General features: G+C 41.4%; 1 protein-coding gene across 1 annotated transcript; it reads left to right on the forward strand.

Moving 5' to 3' along the window:
- Positions 1-660: 660 nt before the first annotated feature.
- Positions 661-22779, forward strand: LOC310928964 (ceramide transfer protein-like). The gene is made up of 19 exons (XM_083891638.1): positions 661-1310; positions 2367-2501; positions 9406-9522; positions 9636-9701; positions 11701-11808; positions 11946-12084; positions 14268-14357; positions 14450-14607; positions 15609-15701; positions 15788-15874; positions 16600-16692; positions 16882-16956; positions 18018-18113; positions 18218-18350; positions 19359-19429; positions 19528-19656; positions 19788-19917; positions 20048-20184; positions 20843-22779. The coding sequence occupies exons 1-18, from the start codon at positions 1200-1202 to the stop codon at positions 20173-20175; spliced, it is 1959 nt and encodes a 652-aa protein (XP_083747764.1). The 5' UTR covers positions 661-1199; the 3' UTR covers positions 20176-20184; positions 20843-22779.
- Positions 22780-23256: the final 477 nt, after the last annotated feature.

The raw sequence follows: 23256 nt of genomic DNA on the forward strand, positions 1-23256 counted from the left end.
TATGTGCATTTTTCAATTTAAAAAATAAAATAACTATTTAATTAATTAATTAATTAATTAATTAATTAATTAAAAAATAATCTTTGCATTTAGTCTCTAGTACCCTGCGTTTGTCACTGTATATCTGTATATATTCTGTACTTGTACTAAAACCAAGCGTACCAATGTATATTGATGCACTGTTCATGATATGTGTATTTTTCAATTTAAAAAATAAAATAATTATTTAATTAATTAATTAAATTATTTATTCATTCAATTAATTAATTAATTAATTTACTCATTTAAAAAAAAATCTGTACAGTTTCTACTACACTGCGTTTTCACTGTATATCTCTATATATTCTGTACTTGTACTAGAACCAAGTGGCTTTCATTCTCAATAAAGTTGTATTGTATTGTATTGTACTGTATTGCACTCTGTAGTATTACTGTGTTATTGTGTAGTAGTACTCACCCTGTTTTTAGCACTCCTCTCGGGCTATTTCGGGTGCCCATAAAGAGGGGGCGGGGTCTTTTTCCGAATTAGGAGTGGATTTGGTGACGTCACGGGAGCCAGCGCCCAGCTCTGCTGCTGCTGCTCGCGCTGACACACAAGTCGAAGCACGCGCACATCCTATCTCGAGGAAGCTCCGGGGCGTCAGTCAGTCAGTCAGAGGAACATGGCGCTGAGAGGAGGGAGAACTGTCACCGCTCCAACGGAGGTAAACAACCGCCTGTAATAGCTGCCACGGCCACAGCTTCTTCGTCCTGAAAGCCAGTGGAGGATTTACATGTGACTGCTGACGCCTACCTGACAACAACACCCGTCCTTTTATGACACTTTCTGGGACCGTAAGGTAGAAAAGGGGGGGCGGTAAAGCGGCAGAGTTGACAGCTAACGTGTAACCTGGATGACTCGACCACAGAATGTGTGCCAACCGTTTTAGCTAACCAGCGTTCACTTGCGCACTGGGACGCTGCTATCGATCCTGCTCGAGCCTCGTACTGTTTGGAGTGAACTCCTCTTGCACCAAGAGCCACTAGCCAGTCGATAACGATAGAACATGGCTAGGTAAACTGTTGCTGTATTTGCATACACAACACATACACACACACAGTTTAGCTAATAGTGTATTTACAGGGAGTCATCATATGCTAGGTTTATTTTTTACTCTCGGCTTATAAAGTGTAAGACACACACACACAGCGTTGAGGAAATGTCCGATAACCAGAGCTGGAACTCATCCGGTTCCGAGGAGGATTTGGAGCCCAGAGAGGAGCACGGACATCCCGTAGGTGTGGGCGATTTGAGCGGAGTCCTCAGTAAGGTATGTCCGGTTTTCTTCTTTTCCCTCCATCTCGGTCACTGTCACAAATCAGGTTGCAATGAGGTAGTTGTTATGACAATGTTATGACACAATTATGGCATGTCTGTTTAAGGGAGTAGTCTATCCTTCTATCAACACACACCCCCATAATCCCCACTGATGCAAAAGAAAAAACCCTCTAATGTGAACAAGGGTAAAAGAGTATGTGATGCACAGCTAGCTACACTAGCCCAAAAAAGCCATCACAAACAGTTACTGATTAATCTGCTGTGTTTATGGTGTTTTATTTAAGTCTGACTCATTAAATATCACATAAATGCCACATGCAATGCAGGTCTGTAATAGTTAATCCAACAGCAGCAACACTGTTTTAATTGAGGCAGCTTATTTTCTTCTTTGGGAGGACAGTATTTGTTAAATAGGTGGAGGAGGTTCTCATGTGTAATCTGTGTGCCAGGTCAATAATTTGTAGCCATCTGGCGACGTCATTTGGCTGCACATCGCTGTTACTAAGATACTAAATAGTAATAGGACAGCCGCTTGTTTTGTTGGACTGTATATACTGTAACTGGACAGTCTTCTGGGTTTTTTTTTTCCTGAAGCCAAATAGGAAATGGAAGTATATTAAATAGCCACTAGGGGGCAAACATATTTCCCGTCTTGGAGGTAAAAAAAAACAAGTCAACAACAGACACTTAAGCCTACTGCTAGACATAAAGTCTTGGTAACCTATTTTGCCATATCCCTTGTGCAATGCTTTGTTTTGGCGCGACTTGACCACAGTTTTAATTGGTTAAGCGGCTCTGCAAGCTGATGTGCTGTTAATCTCGCTGTACGCTGTGTAACCAGATTGCACGCTGACCCGCTGACAAAGCATGATGTCAGATTAAGGAAAACCTGCATCCAGAAAAGCTTACCTGCTCAATCACACTAAGCCGTTTACACGTCTTGTGACAAATAAATTCCATGTGTCCTAAATTCGTTTTTTTGTTGTTGTTTAGTGCTACCTGTGATGGCTGAGCATTTCCAGTAAAGTGGTATTTATTTTCTTTTCAGTGGACAAACTACATCCATGGCTGGCAAGACCGTTGGGTGGTGCTGAAAAACAACACACTGAGCTACTACAAGTCTCAGGATGAAACGGAGTACGGCTGCCGAGGTTCCCTCTGCCTCAGTAAAGCTATTATTACTGTAAGTACGCACTCTTTCCTAAAAGTGTCAATCTTTTGTTCTTCTTTCATGTGCACAGCATTGCCTCTTTCAAAACACTGTCGCTTTTGTGTAGGACTTCCACATTTTCCAGGCGAACAGAAACAACGCTATTGCTATTAAAGCCACAAAAGTACTGTCATACATACATTCACTACAATTAAAGAAAAGGCTGCTCTGTAGAATATATTGAAGGACTTGTATTATACCCTATTTCTCCAAGTTAACCTAGTTCCCTGGTGTCCTAATGAACATGTCTGTGACATGCTTTGGTCAAAATACCATAAGGATGAAGCACCACAGCAGTTCAATCACCCAGCCAAAACAGCCTTGTTCAGAACGCTCGGTTTAGTAGTGTCGCTTTAGGTCCACCATAAAAACAAAGTAAAACGAAACTTAAGGGACAGGAAATGACATCAGCCACAGAGGCTACTGGGAGCTAACAGCAGTTAGCATTTGGAAAAGTGATCATTTGCAGGCTCTAGCAGGCACATTGCCGTCATATATAACATGTATCCACTGGACAGATAAATCCTCTGAGGCTGGAAGTTTGTGTAGAACTCTGTGCTGCACTATGGAACCAAGAATAGAACTTTTCACTGACTTCTGGTTTTCGGATACCGTTGTCACCGCCAGCACTCTCACATTTTTTTTTGGACAAAGTGGAGCTCCGTGAGACAACAATTCCAGGAAATTAGCGCATTGTGACGTCCCAGTGAGCGCGGAAGTCAGCATCGCGTGTTTCATCTCCTGTACTTAGACTGAGGAGGACCACAAAAACATGATCGAGTCATATTTTTTCGAGTCACATCATTCAACATTTACCAGATGGAGGATCAGCCTACTATGGGCTAAAAAACCGAATCGGCATTTGTCATAAAAAAAACCCCATATTAGTCCACTTTTTTTTTACTGCATTGCATGCTTTGTTCTTACTACAGTCTATGACGAAATTTGCTAGGAGCTCTGTAAAGAAAGCATACAGATGTGTGTTGTAGTTTGCGGTTGGTTGGTTTTGCCTTTGGAAATCTCACAGCAACTGAGAAGAGTCTTCTGTAGGTACAACAATACTTTAAAATCTTACTTGACCCAAATATAAATGTTTCCTTGTTATTTATATGAAGCCATGCTCAATATACTGTTTATTTATTACCTGAGGAACATGAGAAGAAAACTAAATGGCAGCAATAGAGTCCCCCTTTTAATCATTTTATCAACCCCCTTTTCTCCCTCAGGCCCTTGCATAGTTTTGAATTTTTTTGGCATGAGATCCATAAGATGTGATTCAGATGTTGAGCGTCCACCATATGTTTCTCCTAAATACATGGAGGAAGTACTCCACTCCTTCCTGGATCCATGTGTGCGCCTGAGGCTTGACTCACTCACTCACTCTTGACGACCCTAATCAGAAACTTGACTGTGGAGTTTCTCCCATCTTCATCTGCAAATGATAAGCGCTAACAACCCGCTGATTATATCACAAGTTGTGCTTGAGGGTGAACCGACAGCCGGTCAGCTGACTCGTTCACGTGCCAAAGTATCATGCTAACAATCTACTGGAGACGTCATCATGTGACTAGCAATGCTGTGTCCCTGCACTGGACAGTCCAGCTCTGACCTCTGTTAGCGTTAGCGTGCCAGTCTAGCAGTAGATACTCCATGCTTATTGGGCTTAAGATTCATAAGAGCTGTCACACTTTTGTTAGCACGGACAATATAAATCCAGATGTGTCAACACAACAGTGTTTAAAGCTGGATGTTCACACGACTTTTTGCCTCTGGGGACCCAGGTCAGTCATTGACGGACGCTCCCTCTGTCTCTCTCCAAACAGCGCCAAGGGAAATGAATTACTTACTTTTCCCAGTGAGTGTGAGGCACCGTTTGCCATTAGATGTATTTGTTCAGCTTTATCCATTCCCAGCATATGTAAATATTTGCCTCCATGTGGCGCTCGGGCCGTAGTCATTTCTCATTCCAAAGGAAATACGCCTCAGACACGTGAGGGTGTAAATAATACAGAGTTATAGCGTGTGATGGTAAAAACATCACGCTATTTGTGTTTTAATGATGACAGCTGATTGGAACTATAGAAGTAGAAAATAGTAGGGCAAGTATGGCGTCACAACTTCTGCTAAAATATAAGCCGACTTACTTCCAGGAAACTTGGGCTTTTTAAGGGAAACGTTAGAGATACGAAAATGTTGATACTGTCTTTTAGTAGTTGTTTCACTAGGTACACTCTTAGAAATAAAAGTGCTAAGTAGAACCATATAAGGTTCTTCGGCTTGTCCTCATAGGAGAACCCTTTTTGGGTCCAGGTAGAACCTTTTTATAAACCCTTTTGAAGGGTTCCACCAAGAACCCTTTTAAAACCCTTTATTCAGGGAAGGGGCTTGAAAGAGTTCTCTGGATCAAAATGGTTCTTACTGGAACCATTAGTGTTACCAAGAACGCTTGAAACCCTTTCTTCGGGAAAGGGTTTTTCAGAAGCAAATGGTTCAAGGTAGAACCTCAGCCCTTGTAGAAGGACCCTTTTGGAACCCTTATTTCTAAGAGTGTATAACATCTCTGCATCGTTGGCCGACCGCTTACTGGAAATAGTCCATGAATCACTAGTTATTTAGTCCATAAAATTGACAACAGTGGTTGGTACGTCCACCTGTATTTGTTTTGTCCTTGAGTCAAATATAATCAGGTTATTGTCATAAAAGAGCAACCAACAACCAAAACATCACATTTCAAAAAGCTGGTTTTATTGTCAATTAGTGTCCTAATCAACTACTAATTGATTAATTGAGTCGTATTGCGAAACAGGCAAAGAGGCAAAGAGCTCCTTGCATCAGTCTTACCTCCTCGCACTCTGTTCAGACACATCTGTGTCTGTGACAGTTTGTGTTTAGTTCACTGGTTGTTTTTTCCGATGAGACACTTGTGTAAGTCTGTAAGATCACCTGTGATTGCTTCACCGTGGAGTCATGTTGAAAAAAGAAAATGCACCTTTAATGACAGGAGTGAGTTGTCAGGGATCTGTATCTCTGAAGGCTGTTAAACACCGCTGCCTTTTTTCCGATACGGTACATGGCGAGTTAATACGAGGACACTGACTGACCTACTTGTAATTCCTTTTCTCACTGGAATTGGTGAGTAGCGCAGACTGGATTTGTGGTAGTTTGGAGGCTGGCTTTTTTCTGCTTTTTCACATTCTCTCAATGGAATCGTCGAGGAGGAGGAGGTGAGATTAAGTAAACAGGGAGTTATGTCAGGCTTTTTGTGGAAATTGTCTCTAGAAGGAAATGAGACTCTTCCTCATACAATGCAATTTCCTCAACGTTGAAGGTTACAAGGAGGGTCAAAGTGTGTGTGTTTCCTTGACAGAATGTTGTTCCTCGCTGTCACCCCTGTTGATTTAGACATCCCTTTCCCTGGTTTTGACATCTTGACACTTGGTGAGTCACAGTTTCCTCCAATGAAGCAACAGCGATCCAGATTCTCCAGGAAGAAGGTCCTGGCATCATTATCCTGATCTTTAAATGTGCACGTAAGGAAATCTGGGTTAGGATCAGTACAAGTCTTTGTAGGGTATCTCAATGTTTACATTGGTTTCAGTCCTCCAGAATAGTTTTAGGTACTCAAAATAATATTTTTTTTGGAAAGAGAGCTCCCAGCTATATATGTCTGGGGTTTGTGACTGCACTCTTAGAAATAAAAGTGCTAAGTAGAACCATATAAGGTTCTTCTGCTTGTCCTGATAAGGGAACCTTTTTTGGCTCCAGGTAGAACCTTTTTATAAAGATTTTTTTCAGAGCCCTTTTGGAGGGTTCCACCAAGAACCCTTTTAAAACCCTTTATTCATGAAAGGGGTTTTGAACTGATCTCTGGATCAAAATGGTTCTTACTGGAACCATTAGTGTTACCAAGAACCCTTGAAAAACCCTAACCACACTGCACTAACATTGCCATATATCAACCGATCACCCAAAAGTCTTTTTTTTGATGCGTCTCTCTTTCAATTCACATGGTTTTTTTGCAAATGTGTGATCCCGCTATAAAAAGAGGATGCTGATGCCGACGTTGCCTGCCGATCTTTTGTCTTTCTTACAACTCAGATGTCATCGCGCTCGCTTCCTTCCTTACTCGACTGGGCTTCCTCTTCTTGTCCATCTCTGTCAGAGCGCGCGGGCAGAATACATGCGAGTGCTGCTTGTTACTTTCATATGAACGTCTGATTTGGAACGCTGTCAGGGTTCACATTTCAGATCACTGACACTGAGCGCCTGGTCTCGGCCTTGGTGCCATCCAGGTGTCGGCATCATGGCCAAGTCACTCTCCTGCAATGAAACCTGTTTTAAAGACACCACAGAGGACGGGCGATGTCTGACCTTGCACCCTTAGAAATAAGGGTTCCAAAATAAGGGTTCCATTTGCTGTAAAACTGGAACCATTTGCTTGTGAAAAACCCTTTCCCGAAGAAAGGGGTTTTCAAGGGTTCTTGGTAACACTAATGGTTCCAGTAAGAACCGTTTTGATCCAGAGAACCCTTTAAAACCCCTTTCCTGAATAAAGGGTTTTAAAAGGGTTCTTGGTGGAACCTTTATAAAAAGGTTCTACCTGGAGTCAAAAAGGGTTCTCCTATGACGGCAAGCCGAAGAACCTTATATGGTTCTACTTAGCACTTTTCCACTATTTCTAAGAGTGTAGCATGCCACAGTGAATAGAAGGAGTGTAGAATATTTTGTATAGATTAAATAAAAGTGACCGAAAGGAAAGATCAATAAAGTATAATTATGAGACTTTACCTCACAGTACGTCATCGATTAACTCATTGAAATAATCAATCTGTATCTTAATTAAACAAGCACCAACATTGTTATATGGGTGGCTGACCTATATGTTTCTGCGACACTCTTCTCATAACGCAGCACCTTTATTTCCTGTGAACTTGCCTCATTGGCGAAGGCTAACAACCACAAGGTCTTGTTTTGAATTTGCTTACAGAGTCCGAGGTCTCTCTCTCTCTCGCTACGCTTGAATAAACCACACCTTCTCGTGTCGGCTATTCATTTCTTTCCCTGCAATTACACCTTGAGAGTCATTTATCATCGGTGCTCACTGCTCAGAGAGGTAAATGGCCTGTGTTTATATAGCACTTTTCTAGTCCCGATGACCAGTCGAAGCAGCGTTGCACCACATTTTTTCCGGTTTCACCCTTTCATACACCATATTCGTCCAGTGCATCTATGTGGAATGCATCAACCATCTTTTTTGAAAGATATCCCACTCTGCTACAAGCCCTTAATATCTAATGCGTTTGGTAAATGCTGCACAGGTAAATACTGGTCCATCTGCCTCCTCCATGCAGCAGCGCACACACACACACACACACACACACACACCGACATAAACACACAGTCCTTGGTTGCAAGCCATGCCAGCGCAGCACTTTCACATTGCTGACAGTACACTGGAGGGCTATTAGGAATATGCTCAGTCCCACAAGTTGCCTTAAAAGGGCCTGTTATCTATCCGCCGTTTCTCCTCCTATGGAACGACGGTGTCCAAAAGAGGACTCTTGTCTGCTGCCGCTTCATCTTTGTCCTCTATCTCTTTGAGATCAGGCCCACGTTGAAGAGATTTAATTCACATTACAGCGACTGTGGTGGACTGCCGTGTTCCAGCTGTTAAGGTTAATTCAAGAAAGAGATTGTTGCCCCTCCATTTAACACACAGGAGGGATAATAGCCTGCTTGTTTGTTTTTAAATCCCCATGACATCAAAATCAGCAATTTAGTGCTTTCATCACACTTGACTGAGTTCGGTCTTTCCACTGCTACTGACATGTGTTTTAGATAGGGTTGGGTAATATATCGATATTATATCTATGTATATCTGTGGAAACAAGATATGGTCTGAGATTTTGTATGTCATCATATTGTGATATGGTATCTGCCATGACTGTTCCTGGTTGATGTGATCATCACATTTATTATAATATATATATATATTATTATTATTATCATTATTTGAAATGCACTCAATATTAATTAATTATTAGTTATAATAATTAATTAAATAATTAATAATACATATTAAATGGCTTTAATTAATTAATTAATTAATTAATTAATTAATAATTATTATTGTTAATTAATATTACAAAAATATATATGATATAAATTGATCAAATTATATTTAAAAAATAAACAAATAATTTTAAGACTTATTATTTGTGTTGAAGCTGAATTTGACCTATCTTTATCTATCCATATCTATAGGTGCTTCTAACATTGAAAAGCCAAAGACATAAACCAAGTATTAATTGAAATTATAATAATATAATAATAAAGCAGTAGACCAGTTTGAGCATATAATGCAAACATTTCAAAAGAAAACGTTTCATGAGCCCAGAGAAACAACCTGGGTGAAGCTTTATACTCTGATATATGAGATTGAGAAATTATTTATAAGCCATATTGCCCATCCTTACCCTTAAGCTTGACATAAATATGGATTTGATTCATATCGTGATATATTATCGATATAAAAATATTGTGATAAGTGATTTTCCCATATCATGCAGTCTTTTGGAGGGAGTTCCCTCTCTTGGGTTGCTTTGCAGCATAGGCAGTAAACGTCAGTCCCTGTTCTATCCTGTGATTGGTCAAAGTCTCCAATTACACGACAGATTTCATTGTGAGGCTGTAAACGGAGCCCAGAGGAGATGCATACGTCTTGTTCTCTCTCTCTGCCACATAACTCGATTAACGTTACAGTGAAACGTTATTATTGAATAACGCCAAAAATAAACCCAGTCTGCTGCGATACATTTTCAATGCTTTGATTAACCCTTATGTTCTGTATCTGTCTCCCCTTGTGTTTCCATCTCAGCCTCACGAGTTCGACGAGTGCCGACTGGACATCAGCGTGAACGACAGTGTGTGGTACCTCAGAGCACAAGACCCAGAGCACAGACACCAGTGGATTGACTCCATTGAGCTGCACAGGGTAAGTCACACTTCACAAATACACACACACACAAACAAGGACCTCAAATCCTTTGTCACATTAGCAAACAAACAAGTGTTATAATTGTGTGCATCTGTGTGTTTCTGTGTTAGAGTGTCAGAGAGGGGAGGAAAGAGAGGGGAGGAGTCCAGGGAACAAAAATCATCACTCCACCACTGGTGCGTTTGTTGTCTCAAGGACTTCAGGACTTATTGATTACTTACGGCTGTAATGTGTGGTTTTGTTGTTGTTGTTGTTGTTGGTGGTGGTGTTGTTTTTCCTGCCTCTCTATTTTTGTTTAAAATTTATTTTGCATGCCATGTCCTTTATCTGTAAATGGGCTCTGTCAATGACTGGGTTAGCACTTTGTATATGTGCACATATTTAAAGATCCCATATTATACCCTATTTCTTTAAGTTAACCTAGTTCCCTGGTGTCCTAATGAACATGAACAAAATACCATAAGGATGAAGCACCACAGCAGTTCAATCACCCTGCCAAAACAGCCCTTTTCAGAACGCTGAAAAGGGCTGTCATATATAACTGTGTAGAACTGCACTGTGGAGCCAAGAATATAACTTTTCGCGGACTTCCGGTTTTCAGATACCGTTGCCCTTGCCAGCACTCTCGCATATTTAACGGACAAAGCGGAGCTCCGCGAGACAACAATTCCAGGAATTTGGCGCATTGTGACGTCCCAGATTCCCAAATATAAGGATTTAAAGTTGATTTAGCAAAATATGGGACCTTTTTAAAAGTTGCATACTCCATTTTTAAGCTGCTTTAAGCACATAATGCTTCAGTGGCAAGTGTGTGTTTATGTGCACTGTAGCAAAATTGAAACTGGTAAATGTTTTTTTAATGTTGCTGCTGATCAATAGAGTTGAGTTTGACTGATGTGGATGAAGTTAATGGCAGCCACCACACCTTTTAGTCTGTCTGCCAAAAAACGCATGCAGCCTCACTGCTGCTTTTAGTTTGGGAAATCCCCCCCTCCTCCCATCTCTAGCTCTCTTTCTCTCTCTCTCTCTCTCTCTCTGTCCCACCTCATTACACTCACCCCAGCACCAGGAATCCACCATGACTCAGTCGTGAACACACAGCCGTTATCCCCACCCACGATGAGTCACTGCTGAAAACTCTAGCCATCTCTAACACACACACATTACTCAACAGCAGTCAGTCGGCAGCCCCGGCGTCTCCATGGAGACACAACAGCAACACACGGCCCCGACGCTGGTGTTTCTACGGTTTCGGAGAAAGCGAAGCGTCGCAGTGTGACACTCGTCTCTGGGAGACCGTCTGTGTGTGTTTTTAAGCCGTTTATTGCGCAACGTCTACTCTGCACATACGCTGCAGCAGCTGCCACTTATTGATATGTGTCCCAGTAATGTAAGGCAAACGAAAAGTATGCTTTCTGGAAACACGGTTGTGATTTGGAGAGGTCTGCCCTCTGTTATACATACACACAATCGTGTGTGTGTGTGTGTGTGTGTGTGTGTGTGTGTGCTCAGACACACCTTCAGCACACAGCAGTAATTGCTGTGCTTCATATGTGTGTGTGTGGTAGTTTGACTCAGCGGCTGACGTTGTTGAGGGGAGGCTCAGCACCTGATGAATGTTACATTTAGTCAGTGTTTTCAGATTTGTATCTTCAAACATCAACACAAGCCTCTCCCTGTTTGGAAGGGTTTGTGTGTGTTTTGTCATTAAACAGATAAAGTGACCCGGCGACTGCAATCTGTGCCGATGAAGTCAGTGTGGTAGCAATATGTTAAAGGCCACCGTCTGAAATCCACGTGCACTCAGAGCACGCAGAGAGTTACTTCTGGTCGCTGACCGACAGTTACCCCGAGCTCTTGCAATCTGCCAGTCACGTGCGTGTGCATATGACACCCTCTTGTGGTGGAAGTTGGAAGTGCCAGGTGCATCTGTTCTGCAGGTTCATTCAGGCCGTTGAATCGGAGGAAAGCAGAACCAGTTGGTTTTAAAGGAAGTGGGTTTATGTTTCAGTTACGTCGCCGCGGTGACTTTAATCTGTCACTGTCAGAAATGTGTTAGAAATATGACTTGTGTGCAGTCGTTTTGTTTAAAAGGCTTAATTTGCGGTGGCTCGTTTCGATCAAATCTGTGTTTCTTTCTTTGTGACAACACTGGCGTCTGTTTTCTTTTAACAGGCTGATTCAGGATATGGCTCAGAGTCCAGTCTTCGCAGACATGGCTCCATGTTGTCTCTCACGTCGGCCACCAGCGGCTTCTCTGCGACCTCCACGTCCTCCTTCAAGGTGAGTTTTTTGTCTCTGTGTCTGCTCGTGTATCATTAACGCGGACCTGTGGGGCCGTTTTTTTGGCCTGTTTTTGTTGTCGTTAAACACACACACACACAGTTTAACATTGCGTTGCTTTGTCGTTTCTTCATCAGAAAGGGCACAGACTGAGAGAGAAGCTGGCCGAGATGGAGACCTTCAGAGATATTTTGTGCCGCCAGGTGGACACACTTCAGAAGTTCTTTGACAACTGTTCAGATGCTGTGTCCAAGGATGAGCTGCAGAGAGACAAAGGTAAAGCCTCTTAAGCCGTGTTCAGCGTCCGGTTTAGTACAGTGCTTTGTTTTTGCGTTTCCATTAGAAATATTACCAAAATAACTTGTCCCACCCTTGGGAAACCAGAGCAAAAGCTCTGAGCGGCTCCACCCCACGACAGTCAGCTGGTTGTGACCTCTGTATCCCATGGAAAACAAGGCAATTTTTAAATAGCGGTATACCACTAAGAAGGAGGAAAAATGAGAAGGAAAGACAAGGATGCCACCAAACAGCAATTTGTCATTCGCAGGAACGACGTAACGCTATGTATGTAAGGTTCTGTTCTCAGTCCAAATGCAAACCTGACCCAGGGCTTAACCATTCCAAACTGTGCTGAACTTGATGGAAACACAGTATTTCCTCCCTACACTCATATTACTGCCTCCAGCATCTCCAGCACAGCTTTGATCATCCTCATCATGTCTTATTTGTACAGCACTAAATGGCAACGTTCATTATCTTGAGATTGCTCCTAGAGGGAGAGCAAGACCTTCAATTATAACAGAAACAAACCCAGCATGAGCACAATTAGCAAACTCGTGATGGACGGCCGTTTGCCTTTAGGTGTTGGAGTAAAAGACGATAAATGAGAGAGAGAGAGAGAGCGGGAACATGACTAAGTGCTTCCCACAGAATGAGCACTTGTGGTTTCAGCTAAAGCTGTAAAGTGTGATTTTAGTGGTTTTGTTAGAGTGAGGCTGATGTTCGGTTAAGGGGGTAGGGAGTGCATTATGTGAGTGAGTGTTTCTGATATACACAGACAGTTCTGTATATATGTGTTACATTTTTTAGTACGTGTCTTAAAGAACTTTAAAGAACCCATATTATACCCTTTTTCTCCAAGTTAACCTAGTTCCTTGGTGTCCTAATGAACATGTCTGTGACATGCTTTGGTCAAAATACCATAAGGATGAAGCACCACAGCAGTTCAATCACCCTGCCAAAACAGCCCTTTTCAGAACGCTCTGTTTTGTAGTATCTCTTTAGGTCCACCTTAAAAAAAAAAAGTTAAACGAAACTTGGACAGGAAATGACATCAGCCACAGAGGCTACTAACAGCAGTTAGCATTTGGAAAAGTGATCATTTGCAGGCTCTAGCAGGCACATTGCTGTCATATATAACATGTATCCACTGGACAGATAAATCCTCTGAGGCTGGAAGTTTGTGTAGAACTCTGTGCTGCACTGTGGATCCAAGAATAGAACTTTTTCGTTAGCCTAGCTTAGCTTAGCATAAAAGCAACTGTTGACAAAATCTATTAGTCTATTTTATTTTTTTCATGAGTGAGTCATCTTTTTTCACACTTTGCCGACTGATAGGACCTCCAGAGTCCCAAATATAAGGATTTAAATGATTAAAAAGTTGATTTTGCATAATATGGGACCTTTAAATTTGCTCACTCCAAACAAAGATTATGAATAGAAGGGCTCTAATACATCCATCCATTATCTACCGCTTTATTTTCCACAAGGGGGGGGGGGCTATAATACGATAAAAAAAACAAAAAAAAACAAAAAAAACGAATTAAGTGGTAGAATTTGCTCTGATTATTCACAATTAATCACACACTAAATGTATTTATTTTTTTAACATCAGGGCCATTATTAATAACTAGCTCTATGTACTCATGTACACACACTCTCCACCTGGAATCTATTACCCGAGTAAGTCAACAAAACCCAGCGATGAATGCACTCGTTTTGACGCCACTTATGGGAGACGTTAAGTGGATGTTGTAAGGAATGTTACTGTGTGTGGTGTGAATGAGACGGCAGTTATTGTACAAACGCCCTCGCTCTTGACTCTCCGTCTTGTCTTGTCTTGCCATGGCAGCTCTGTACTGGGCGTCTGTGGATGACCGCGTTGAATGAAGCCATGGTTCTGTTCGCCTCACCTCCCTCTCTCTCCCTGCTCTCTTTTCCCTCTCTCTATTCTCACAATGAAACCAGACCATTGTCATGTTGTCCAGCACAGCACAGCACAGCGCAGCACAGAGGAGTTTCTGGTGCACTATGAGTTGAGAATAAACCACAAGGCGTCTCCTTGTCGTCCGTAACCCTGGATGACTTCCACTCAAGAAAAAGCCTTGTGTGCGGCAGCTACCTATCTAGTCCTTTCGTGTTCTTTATCTGAATCTGTACGATTGTTTTTTTTTTTCTAGTCGTGGAAGATGATGTAGAGGATTTCCCCAACACCCGCTCAGATGGAGAGTTTCTGCACAACAACAACAACAATTGCAGCAAAGAAAAATGTGAGTAAAGCAGAATCCTTACTAAAAAAAAAAAACATGTTTAAATCTGTAAGAGTTAGAGTTCGAGATGTGCTGTGTCTGTCTTCCTGCAGTCTTTCAGTCTTTGATTCCTAAGGGAATCGTCGGCATTGACTTTAAGGGTGAAGCCATTACGTTCAAGGCTACTACAGCTGGTATCCTCGCCACTCTGTCCCACTGTATCGACCTCATGGTGAAGAGAGAAGACTGCTGGCAGAAGAGACTGGATAAGGTGCGTGCCTCTCGCTGTCCTCCTCTAACATGTAAAGTCTGTGCTGCATTTGGATGAAAGTGGATGATGAAAATGGATGTCTTAGATTTTTTTTTTTTTTTGCTGACCTCAGTTCTGCATTACTCATGAACTTGCTGAGTCTTAATGTTGGCGGTTTCGAGTTTCTGACCATCACTTGAAGTAGAAGAAGAGAGTGCAGGCAGAGTGGAGTGGGTGGGGGATGCGTGACAGAAGGATTGCAAGCAAAAGTGAAAGGGAAGATTCTACAAGGACGGTAGTGAGGCCTGGATCCGGAGGCGGAGCTGGAGGTGGCAGAGCGGGAAAATGCAGAGACTTCCGTTTGGGAGTGACCAGGATGTACGGGATTAGAAATGAGTATATTCTCAGGGGCAGTTCAGATTTAACGGCTTGGAGATAAAGTAAGAGAGACAAGGTTTAGATGGTTTGGTCATGTGCAGAGGAAAGGATTTGGATTCTGTTGTAACAGAAGAGGACATGATAGAAAAGCCAAAAGAAGAAGAAGAGTTTCTGATAGTGCTGGGCGCGTAACGCGATAGCGGCGGTTAACGTTAACTGATCCGAAAAAGACCCAGAAAGAGATCATGTTTACGTGACTCCGGATTGTTAAAATGAGTCTCTAAAGTAACGCTAAACTTTAAAAAACAGAGGCACACATACGCGGTACACAGGTACGCTGGTTATTTGTAGCGCTGCTCTTTACATTTAATGAACAGACCTCTCCAGTTTGACTGTAGGCGCGCTAACCGGCGCTTAAAGGAGCTAATGCAGCTAACGGAGCTAACTGGTAAAATGGTGCCTGGACTCCGGTGTCGCGGCACGTAAACATGACGTCGCGCACGTCTTTTTCCAGTCAGTCGTCATGGAAACTTGTCATTTTTTGTTTCCCATGTATTACATCGTTTTATCAGCCAATGGTTTTGTCCACATCCTACAGTTGTAACTGTACATTAATTTAGTTTTTGGGTTTTTTTTTGGTTTAGGAAATGGAGAAGAGGCGAAGAATAGAGGACAGCTACAAATCGGCCCTCAACGAACTGAAGAAAAAGTCTCACTTTGGCGGTCCGGACTATGAAGTATGTGGTCACTGTAACTTATCTCCATCATCATACATCATCAACAACACCTAACAGCTAACGCTTTCTCTAAATGTTACTTGCAGGAAGGCCCAAACAGCCTCATTAATGAGGACGAATTCTTCGACGCAGTCGAGGCTGCTCTCGACAGACAAGACAAAATCGAAGAACGGGTGAGCATAAAATGAGAAAGTGTTTAATCTACACTAGTGCAGTACCCGTAGGAAGTGTGTATTCCTATAGTAGGAGCTGAAGGATTTTCCAGTTATGGTAATGCATGATAAGGAACGTAAAGGCTAACATAATACAAACACTGTGCAGCCTCAACAGCTAGCTACGCTAATGCTAATCGAAAATGAAAACATTTGCGTTGTGCCTAATGAGGTTGCACAGTGTTTGTGTTATGTTAGCCCTACGCTAATGCTAATCGTAGCCTCGTTAGCTTACCTTTGGAAAACGGTTTGCCAAGTTAGCCGCAAAACAGTAGCATGCTAATGCTAAATAAATATGTGCTTGCGTATTGGTGAATGGACACCGACTTTCAGTACAACACCATGTCCTGCATTGAACTGAGTGAAAATGTCTCACCCACCGTGAGGACAGCCTCTTCACTCCCACCTCCCCGCACCAGACAGCACAGCTACTGCTGATGAGCCGCTGCCTGCCTGGTATAGCGATAAATCAGCGAAAATTAAAATTAACTTAAAAAAATTTGAAAATCAAGGATGCACACCATCGGGCCATGCTCAACCCATATCCAAAGACTTAGGGCGATCTGACTTAAGATCAGCGAGATATGTCCGTCACAGACAGACAGACACACAGACGCAACTTGTTTTACAGATAGATGATAGTTACTTCTTGACAAACATGACACAACTCACTGTTGTGCTTCCAGTGCCAAACCGAGAAGACGAGGATACAGAGGTCCAGTCCTGTTCCGCCTGTGGACGTCCACTCCAACACTGGCTCGCATAGATTCTCCAACAAGGTAATTGAATCCCTCACGCTCAGTGAACAGCGCGACAAGTTACGTTCATCGCCTGCATTTCTACCAATTTGTTATTTTCTTTCCTGATTACCGTCGTTTTTATTTTGACACCTCATCACGTTTGTGCAACTCTTGTCTCTTCCCTCCTTTGTTTTGTTTGTCCAATCGGGTTCCCGATTGTCCCCATAGCCTCGTTATAGTCAGTCCTCCCCCGCTCTCGTAGTCAGGTCCCTTCCTCGTGATGACCACAGATTCAGCACAGAGGTAACTTTTCACTCACACGGTTTAAACTAGTCCCTCCTCCTTCTGTGTTTTTTTTTTTCCCCCATGTTCACATAATAATTGTGCAGAAACTGCATGAGTTTGTTCAAGAATATGTTGCATAAGTTTTAGGCAGAAAGCATGAGCTCTTGTTATATCTGTGTGTGATATACAGTATAGTAGGGCTGTAATTCAGGATATCTATGCAGTAAATGGGACACAGGATTGATTTATTATTCATGGTTTTATATGACCCTTGTCAATGTCTAAGATTATACTTTACTTATACATTATTATAATGATATTTATATAACACAATTACAGCGTTTGCTTTCATTTTTTAAATTCTTTTATGTTCTATGCCAATTAAAAAAAATGTCCATCCTTGATTAGAATATAGATATAATATAGTGGCTGGCAATTGTCTTTTTTTATACTAAGCAGTTGACGTTATATTGGTGCATTTACCACCAAGCCATAACCAGCCATTTGAAAAACATTTATACATATATACATATATATATATACACATATATATGTGTATATATATATACACATTTATATATATATATATATACACACATATATATATATATATATATATATATATATATATATATATATATATATATATATATACACATACATATACATACATACATATATATATATATATATATATATATATATATATATATATATATATATATATATATATACACATATACATATATATATATACACATATACACACACACACATATACATATATATATATATACACATATACATATGTATATGTTTGTATATATATATGCACATATACGTATATATATGTATATATGTATAAATATGTGTATATATATATATATATATATACACATGTATACATATATACACACACACACATATATATATATATATATATATATGTATATACACATATAATGTGCAGTGTGTAATTTTTTTGTCTATGACTGTATATATTCACTCACATAATATAATCTGAGGTTGTCATCAGTGGATGTAAACCTCTCCCTTCTGTCCCTGACCTGATGTAACAGGTGGAGGAGATGGTGCAGAATCACATGACCTACTCGCTGCAGGATGTTGGTGGAGATGCCAACTGGCAGCTGGTTGTAGAAGAGGGAGAAATGAAGGTATATCCATTTTTTTTTTGTATGTTTGAAATCTTGTCCTAAATACTCTCTCTCTGACAGTTTAGAAAATATATGACATTTGACCCTGACGTGTGTGTGCGCAGGTGTACAGGAGAGAGGTGGAAGAAAACGGCATCGTTTTGGACCCACTGAAGGCCACCCACTCAGTGAAGGGTGTGACCGGTCATGAGGTCTGTCACTACTTTTGGGACACCGCCTATCGCAACGACTGGGAGAGTAAGTGTTTTAAAGGACAACTGTGGAGGGTTTTCACCCTAATGAAACAGCTTTTTAAATCACTGTGATCGTTAAAAATGTCTTGTTGTGGGGAGATGGGGTTACTAACGGAAACAGTGTACACTAATCGAAACTATTCTAATGTTGCTGTCGGACGAAATGAGTCTAACATACCTGGCTACCAGTTTGTTAAGCTCGGTCTGAGACAAAAAAATGATAGTTTCAGTTGAATTGATTGCATGGCTATGGAAGCCCGTTTCTATGGAAGCCCGTTTCTATGGAAACCCGTTTCCGCCACTTAGGGGGAAAAAAAATGCAAGATGCCAAGTCAAAATTATGAGATAGAAAGTCATAATTATGAGAAATGAAGTCGTAATTTTGCGATTTAAAGACATCATTTTGAGATTTTGAGATAGGAAAGTTGAAATTATGAGATAGAAAGTCATAATTATGAGATAAAAAGTCGAAAATATGAGATAGGAAAGACAAAATTATGAGATAAAAAGTCATAATTATGAGATAAAAAGTTGAAATTATGAGATGGAAAGTCGAAATTATGAGATAGGAAAGTCATAATTGTGAGTTAAAAAGTCGAAATTATGAGCTAAAAAGTCGAAATTATGAGCTAAAAAGTCGAAATTATGAATTAAAAAGTCGAAATTATGATCTAAAAAGTCGAAATTATGAGATAGGAAAGTCATAATTGTGAGATAAAAGTCATAATTATGAGATGGGAAAGTCATAATTGTGAGATAAAAAGTCAAAATTATGAGATAAAAAGTCGAAATTATGAGATAAGAGGTCGGGATTACTTGACACTGACGTGTCTTTCGTCCGGGGCATAATGTACATTTAACGTAGAGATTATTTCCTTTTAATGTACGGAAAAGTGGCTTCTTAGGATTAACCGGGCTCGCTCTTCAACATGTTGTTCATCATGTACCCACTTGCGTCGTAATCTTGATTTAGTCATTATTTAAAAACCTGCATGTTCTCCTTTGCCTTCAGCCACTATCGAAAACTTCAACGTCGTGGAGACGTTATCGGAAAACGCAGCAATTGTCTATCAAACGCACAAGGTGAGACAAGATGCACGGTGTCGCAGATAATCGTACGTCTTATGTATATATGAGCTGATAAATCTGACAAAGAGAGGTTGTGTGTGTGTGTGTTACAGCGGGTGTGGCCTGCGTCTCAGAGGGACGTGCTGTACCTGTCCGCCATGAGGAAGATCGTAGCCAACAACGAGAACGACCCGGACACCTGGCTGGTGTGCAACTTCTCTGTGGATCACGACGACGCGCAGGTGGAGCCTCCGCGGCACACGCCCACTTTTTTAATTAACATCATTAATGACACCAAAGTGTGTCATTCTTTATTTAGTATTATTCTTTTTTATTTTATTTTTTATTCTGTGTCTGGTCACACATTTCGCAGGCAACCAACAGGTGCGTCCGTGCCAAAATCAACATCGCCATGATCTGTCAGACCCTGGTCAGTCCACCAGAGGGCGATAAAGAGATCAGCAGAGACAACCTCCTGTGTAAAATCACCTACGTCGCCAACGGTGAGTGAGCGTTTGTGATCGCTGTGTCTGAAACCAGTGCTCTGCCTATGGAAGTTTCTCAGATAACTGACAAATGCAGTAAAGTTGATGTTGTTTGTTTGTTTGTTTGTGTGTGTGTGTGTGTGTGCAGTAAACCCAGGAGGCTGGGCTCCTGCCTCTGTGCTCAGGGCTGTGGCAAAGAGAGAATACCCCAAGTTCCTCAAGCGCTTCACCTCCTACGTGCAGGAAAAAACCGCCAGCAAACCCATCTTATTCTGAAACTCACAGGTAAAAATAAAACACACACACACCAGCAGTAACTCAGGTGTGTTGGAGCAGGGAAACGCCTAAAACATGGAGTGAGAAACCCTGGACTAGCAGGACCAGGAATTACTTTTTAAATTTTTTTTAAGTATATCTGATATTTTATATCAGAAAACAACTTTTGATTAGTTCTGTCAAGCAATAGCAGTGTTTAATGGCATCAACGTTAACGCACGACGCGTTTCCATGACGACTGACCGTAAAAAGACGCATGTGACGTCATGTTTACGCGACTCCGTATTGTTAAAATGAGTCTCTAAAGTAACGCTAAACTTTAAAAAAAACAGAGGCACACATACGCAGTAGCACAGGTATGCTAGTTATTTGTAGCGCTGCTCTTTTCGTTTAATAAACAGACCTCTCCAGTCGACTGTAGGCGCGCTAAAAGGAGCTAATGCAGCTAACGGAGCTAACTGGTAAAACGGTGCCTGGACTCCGGTGTCGCGGCACGTAAACATGACGTCACGCGCGTCTTTTATGGGTCAGTCTTCACGCGTTAACCTTTTACACAGCACTACTTTCGATACTTAAGTACAGTAAAATCTTCTAAATACTTTTATCCCTTTTGAGGTACTTTAATTTAATATTTGTCAAATGTTTTCCGTGTTTCTCTTCCACGCAGACGACTCTCCGTGAAGATACGACCACCTCCCGTCTTCCGTCACCGCTCTGCTGCCATGACGACGAGGCACGTTCACCAATTAGTTTCATTTGAACCACGAGTGGAAAAGACCTTCATCCCGCCAGATGGCCATTAAAATATATATAAAATATATAATGTATTTTTGCGCCCATTTAACTAAAACGGCCGTCCTCGGAGCAGCTCCTTAAAGCACAGCCGAGGTCATCTTCGATGGTCACGTAGAGAGGACGGTAGCCGTCACGTCAAGACTGTTCTCTGATAAGTAAATGTACGTATGTTCTATAAGAAGTTTATATCCTGTGTTGATTTGTCTTTTATTTGCGTAGTCGTTGCTCAGCCTTCTGTATATGTTTTTTTTGCGTTTTGAGTGGTTTTTTTTAGGGCCGTCATCGACCCGGTGACCCCTATGACCTGAGACTTTTTTCTGACCGCGCCGCTCTCATGAAAGCGCCTCGCGTCGGGCTGCCCGACGGAGCGACGACGAGTCGAGCCTAAGAGTACGTTTCCCGCGTTCGACGCGTTAAAAAAACGCCGCGTACGTGCACATTTAGAGTGTTAGATGAAATGTAAATAGCGTCGCTAACATTTTTTTCAGCGAAAGGTTCCAGAGCTTTGGTGATATTTTTTTCGAGTCGTGCCCCGGATGCCTTAGCGTTTGCAGGAAGATGTAGCTTCAGGCGTTTCGTCACAGTGCGCCTGTGACGTCGCTAGCGAAGTGCCTCATGGCTTTGTTCCCCGTTATTACGTTTTCAGCCGCGTTTCTCTCTTCTGAGTTAAAGTAAAGCACATATTTTGATGACATATTCTGGGGGATTTTTTGTTGTTGTTGTTAAACTTGTGAAAGATATGGACACTGTGATAAACTGAGGTTCCCAGTGCTTTATCTCGTCATTTCTTGCGTCCTATGATACATTTGCTGAGGGCTTAAGTGATTATTTGTTTGTTTCCCCCCCCCCCCCCCCACAGTATTGTCACTTCAACCTCTCAGTCAGTATTTCTGGTGTTTCCTACATGTGCTAACCCATGGTTATGTTACCGAGTAAGCTTGGGACGATATATATGAAAACATTCACACCAAAAATAGCTGCACTTGCATTAAAAAGCAAATTGCGAGCTCTTAAATGCATTAAATTGAGATTTTTTTTAAAGAAGAAACACAGATTTTAGTCCATAGCTGTTTTAAAATAATAATAATAAAAGAGGAATAAGCCTTTTATATGTACTTCAGGAAAGGGCCTCGCTTTATGGAGGCTGCCATCTGGTGGATGGAACCAGTCAGAGTGCAAACAAATAAATACCTTCAAAATAAATCACTCCTACTGTATTTTTAGTGATCAAACTCCAGCGAAAACGTAATCCTCCTCGGCAGCGGTCAATTAACAACAAAACAACAACTCGTATGTCGTCCCATCCTTACTGCTCACACATGCTGTCACGGGGCTTTGGTCTGGCTTTTTCACACAGGTCACAGGAGGAAAAGCTCAGGTGAGACTGACGACGTCAAAGTTATCAGTAACACCTGTGCTTTCCCTGCTCACGTTTGCCGAGTTAGGCTTAAAATTAGGTTTTAATTTACATTTCATTCATTTTCCCATTTTTTTTTTCTGCACTTGTCATGGTCATGTGCTCTTTCAACTTTTTGGCATCCGATTGATTCACCGTCACGTTTCACTTTCAAACCTTTTGCATTTCAGAGTGTACAAAGGTGTGTGTGTGAGAAACTAAAGGAAAAAAGTGACATCGGATCAGAGCTCGTTCACCTAAACCTAAACTCCTAGACATTTCTTAGCCGGGCTGAATGTAAATTAGTTTTTTGTGTAAATAATCTGTTCATACTAATGCTGTGGGATCAACTTTAAAGGTGTACTGTGATAGCGTGGCACTTGTGTTGCGTTTAAAAAGTGAAATAAATAAGTTCATCCTCCAGGTTTCCACGTGTGGATCTATATAGCACCTGTAGGAAGTATGTATTCCTTATTTTTCAGTTATGGTAATGCATGATAAGGAACATAAAGGCTAACATACACAATACAAACACTGTGTTTTCATTTTTCGATTAGCATTAGCGTAGCTAGCTGTTGTGACAGTCAGACATGCCAGTCGACCTCGTGCTTAATGAGGTTGCACAGTGTTTTGCATTATGTTAACCCTACGCTAATGCTAATCGTAGCCTCGCTAGCTTTGGAAACAGGTTTGCCAAGTTAGCCGCAAAGTAGTAGCATGCTAATGCAAAATAAATGTGTGCTCGCGTATTGGTGAATGGACACCTCTTCGTTTCAGTATAACACCATGTTCTGCAGTGAACCGTGTGAAAATGTCTCACCCAAATGAAAATCAAGGACGCACACCATCGGGCCATGCTCAACCCATATCCAAAGTCTTAGGACGATCTG

The sequence above is a fragment of the Microchirus variegatus genome (assembly GCF_963457635.1).
Source record: "Microchirus variegatus genome assembly, chromosome: 1".
Lineage (NCBI taxonomy): Eukaryota > Metazoa > Chordata > Actinopteri > Pleuronectiformes > Soleidae > Microchirus > Microchirus variegatus.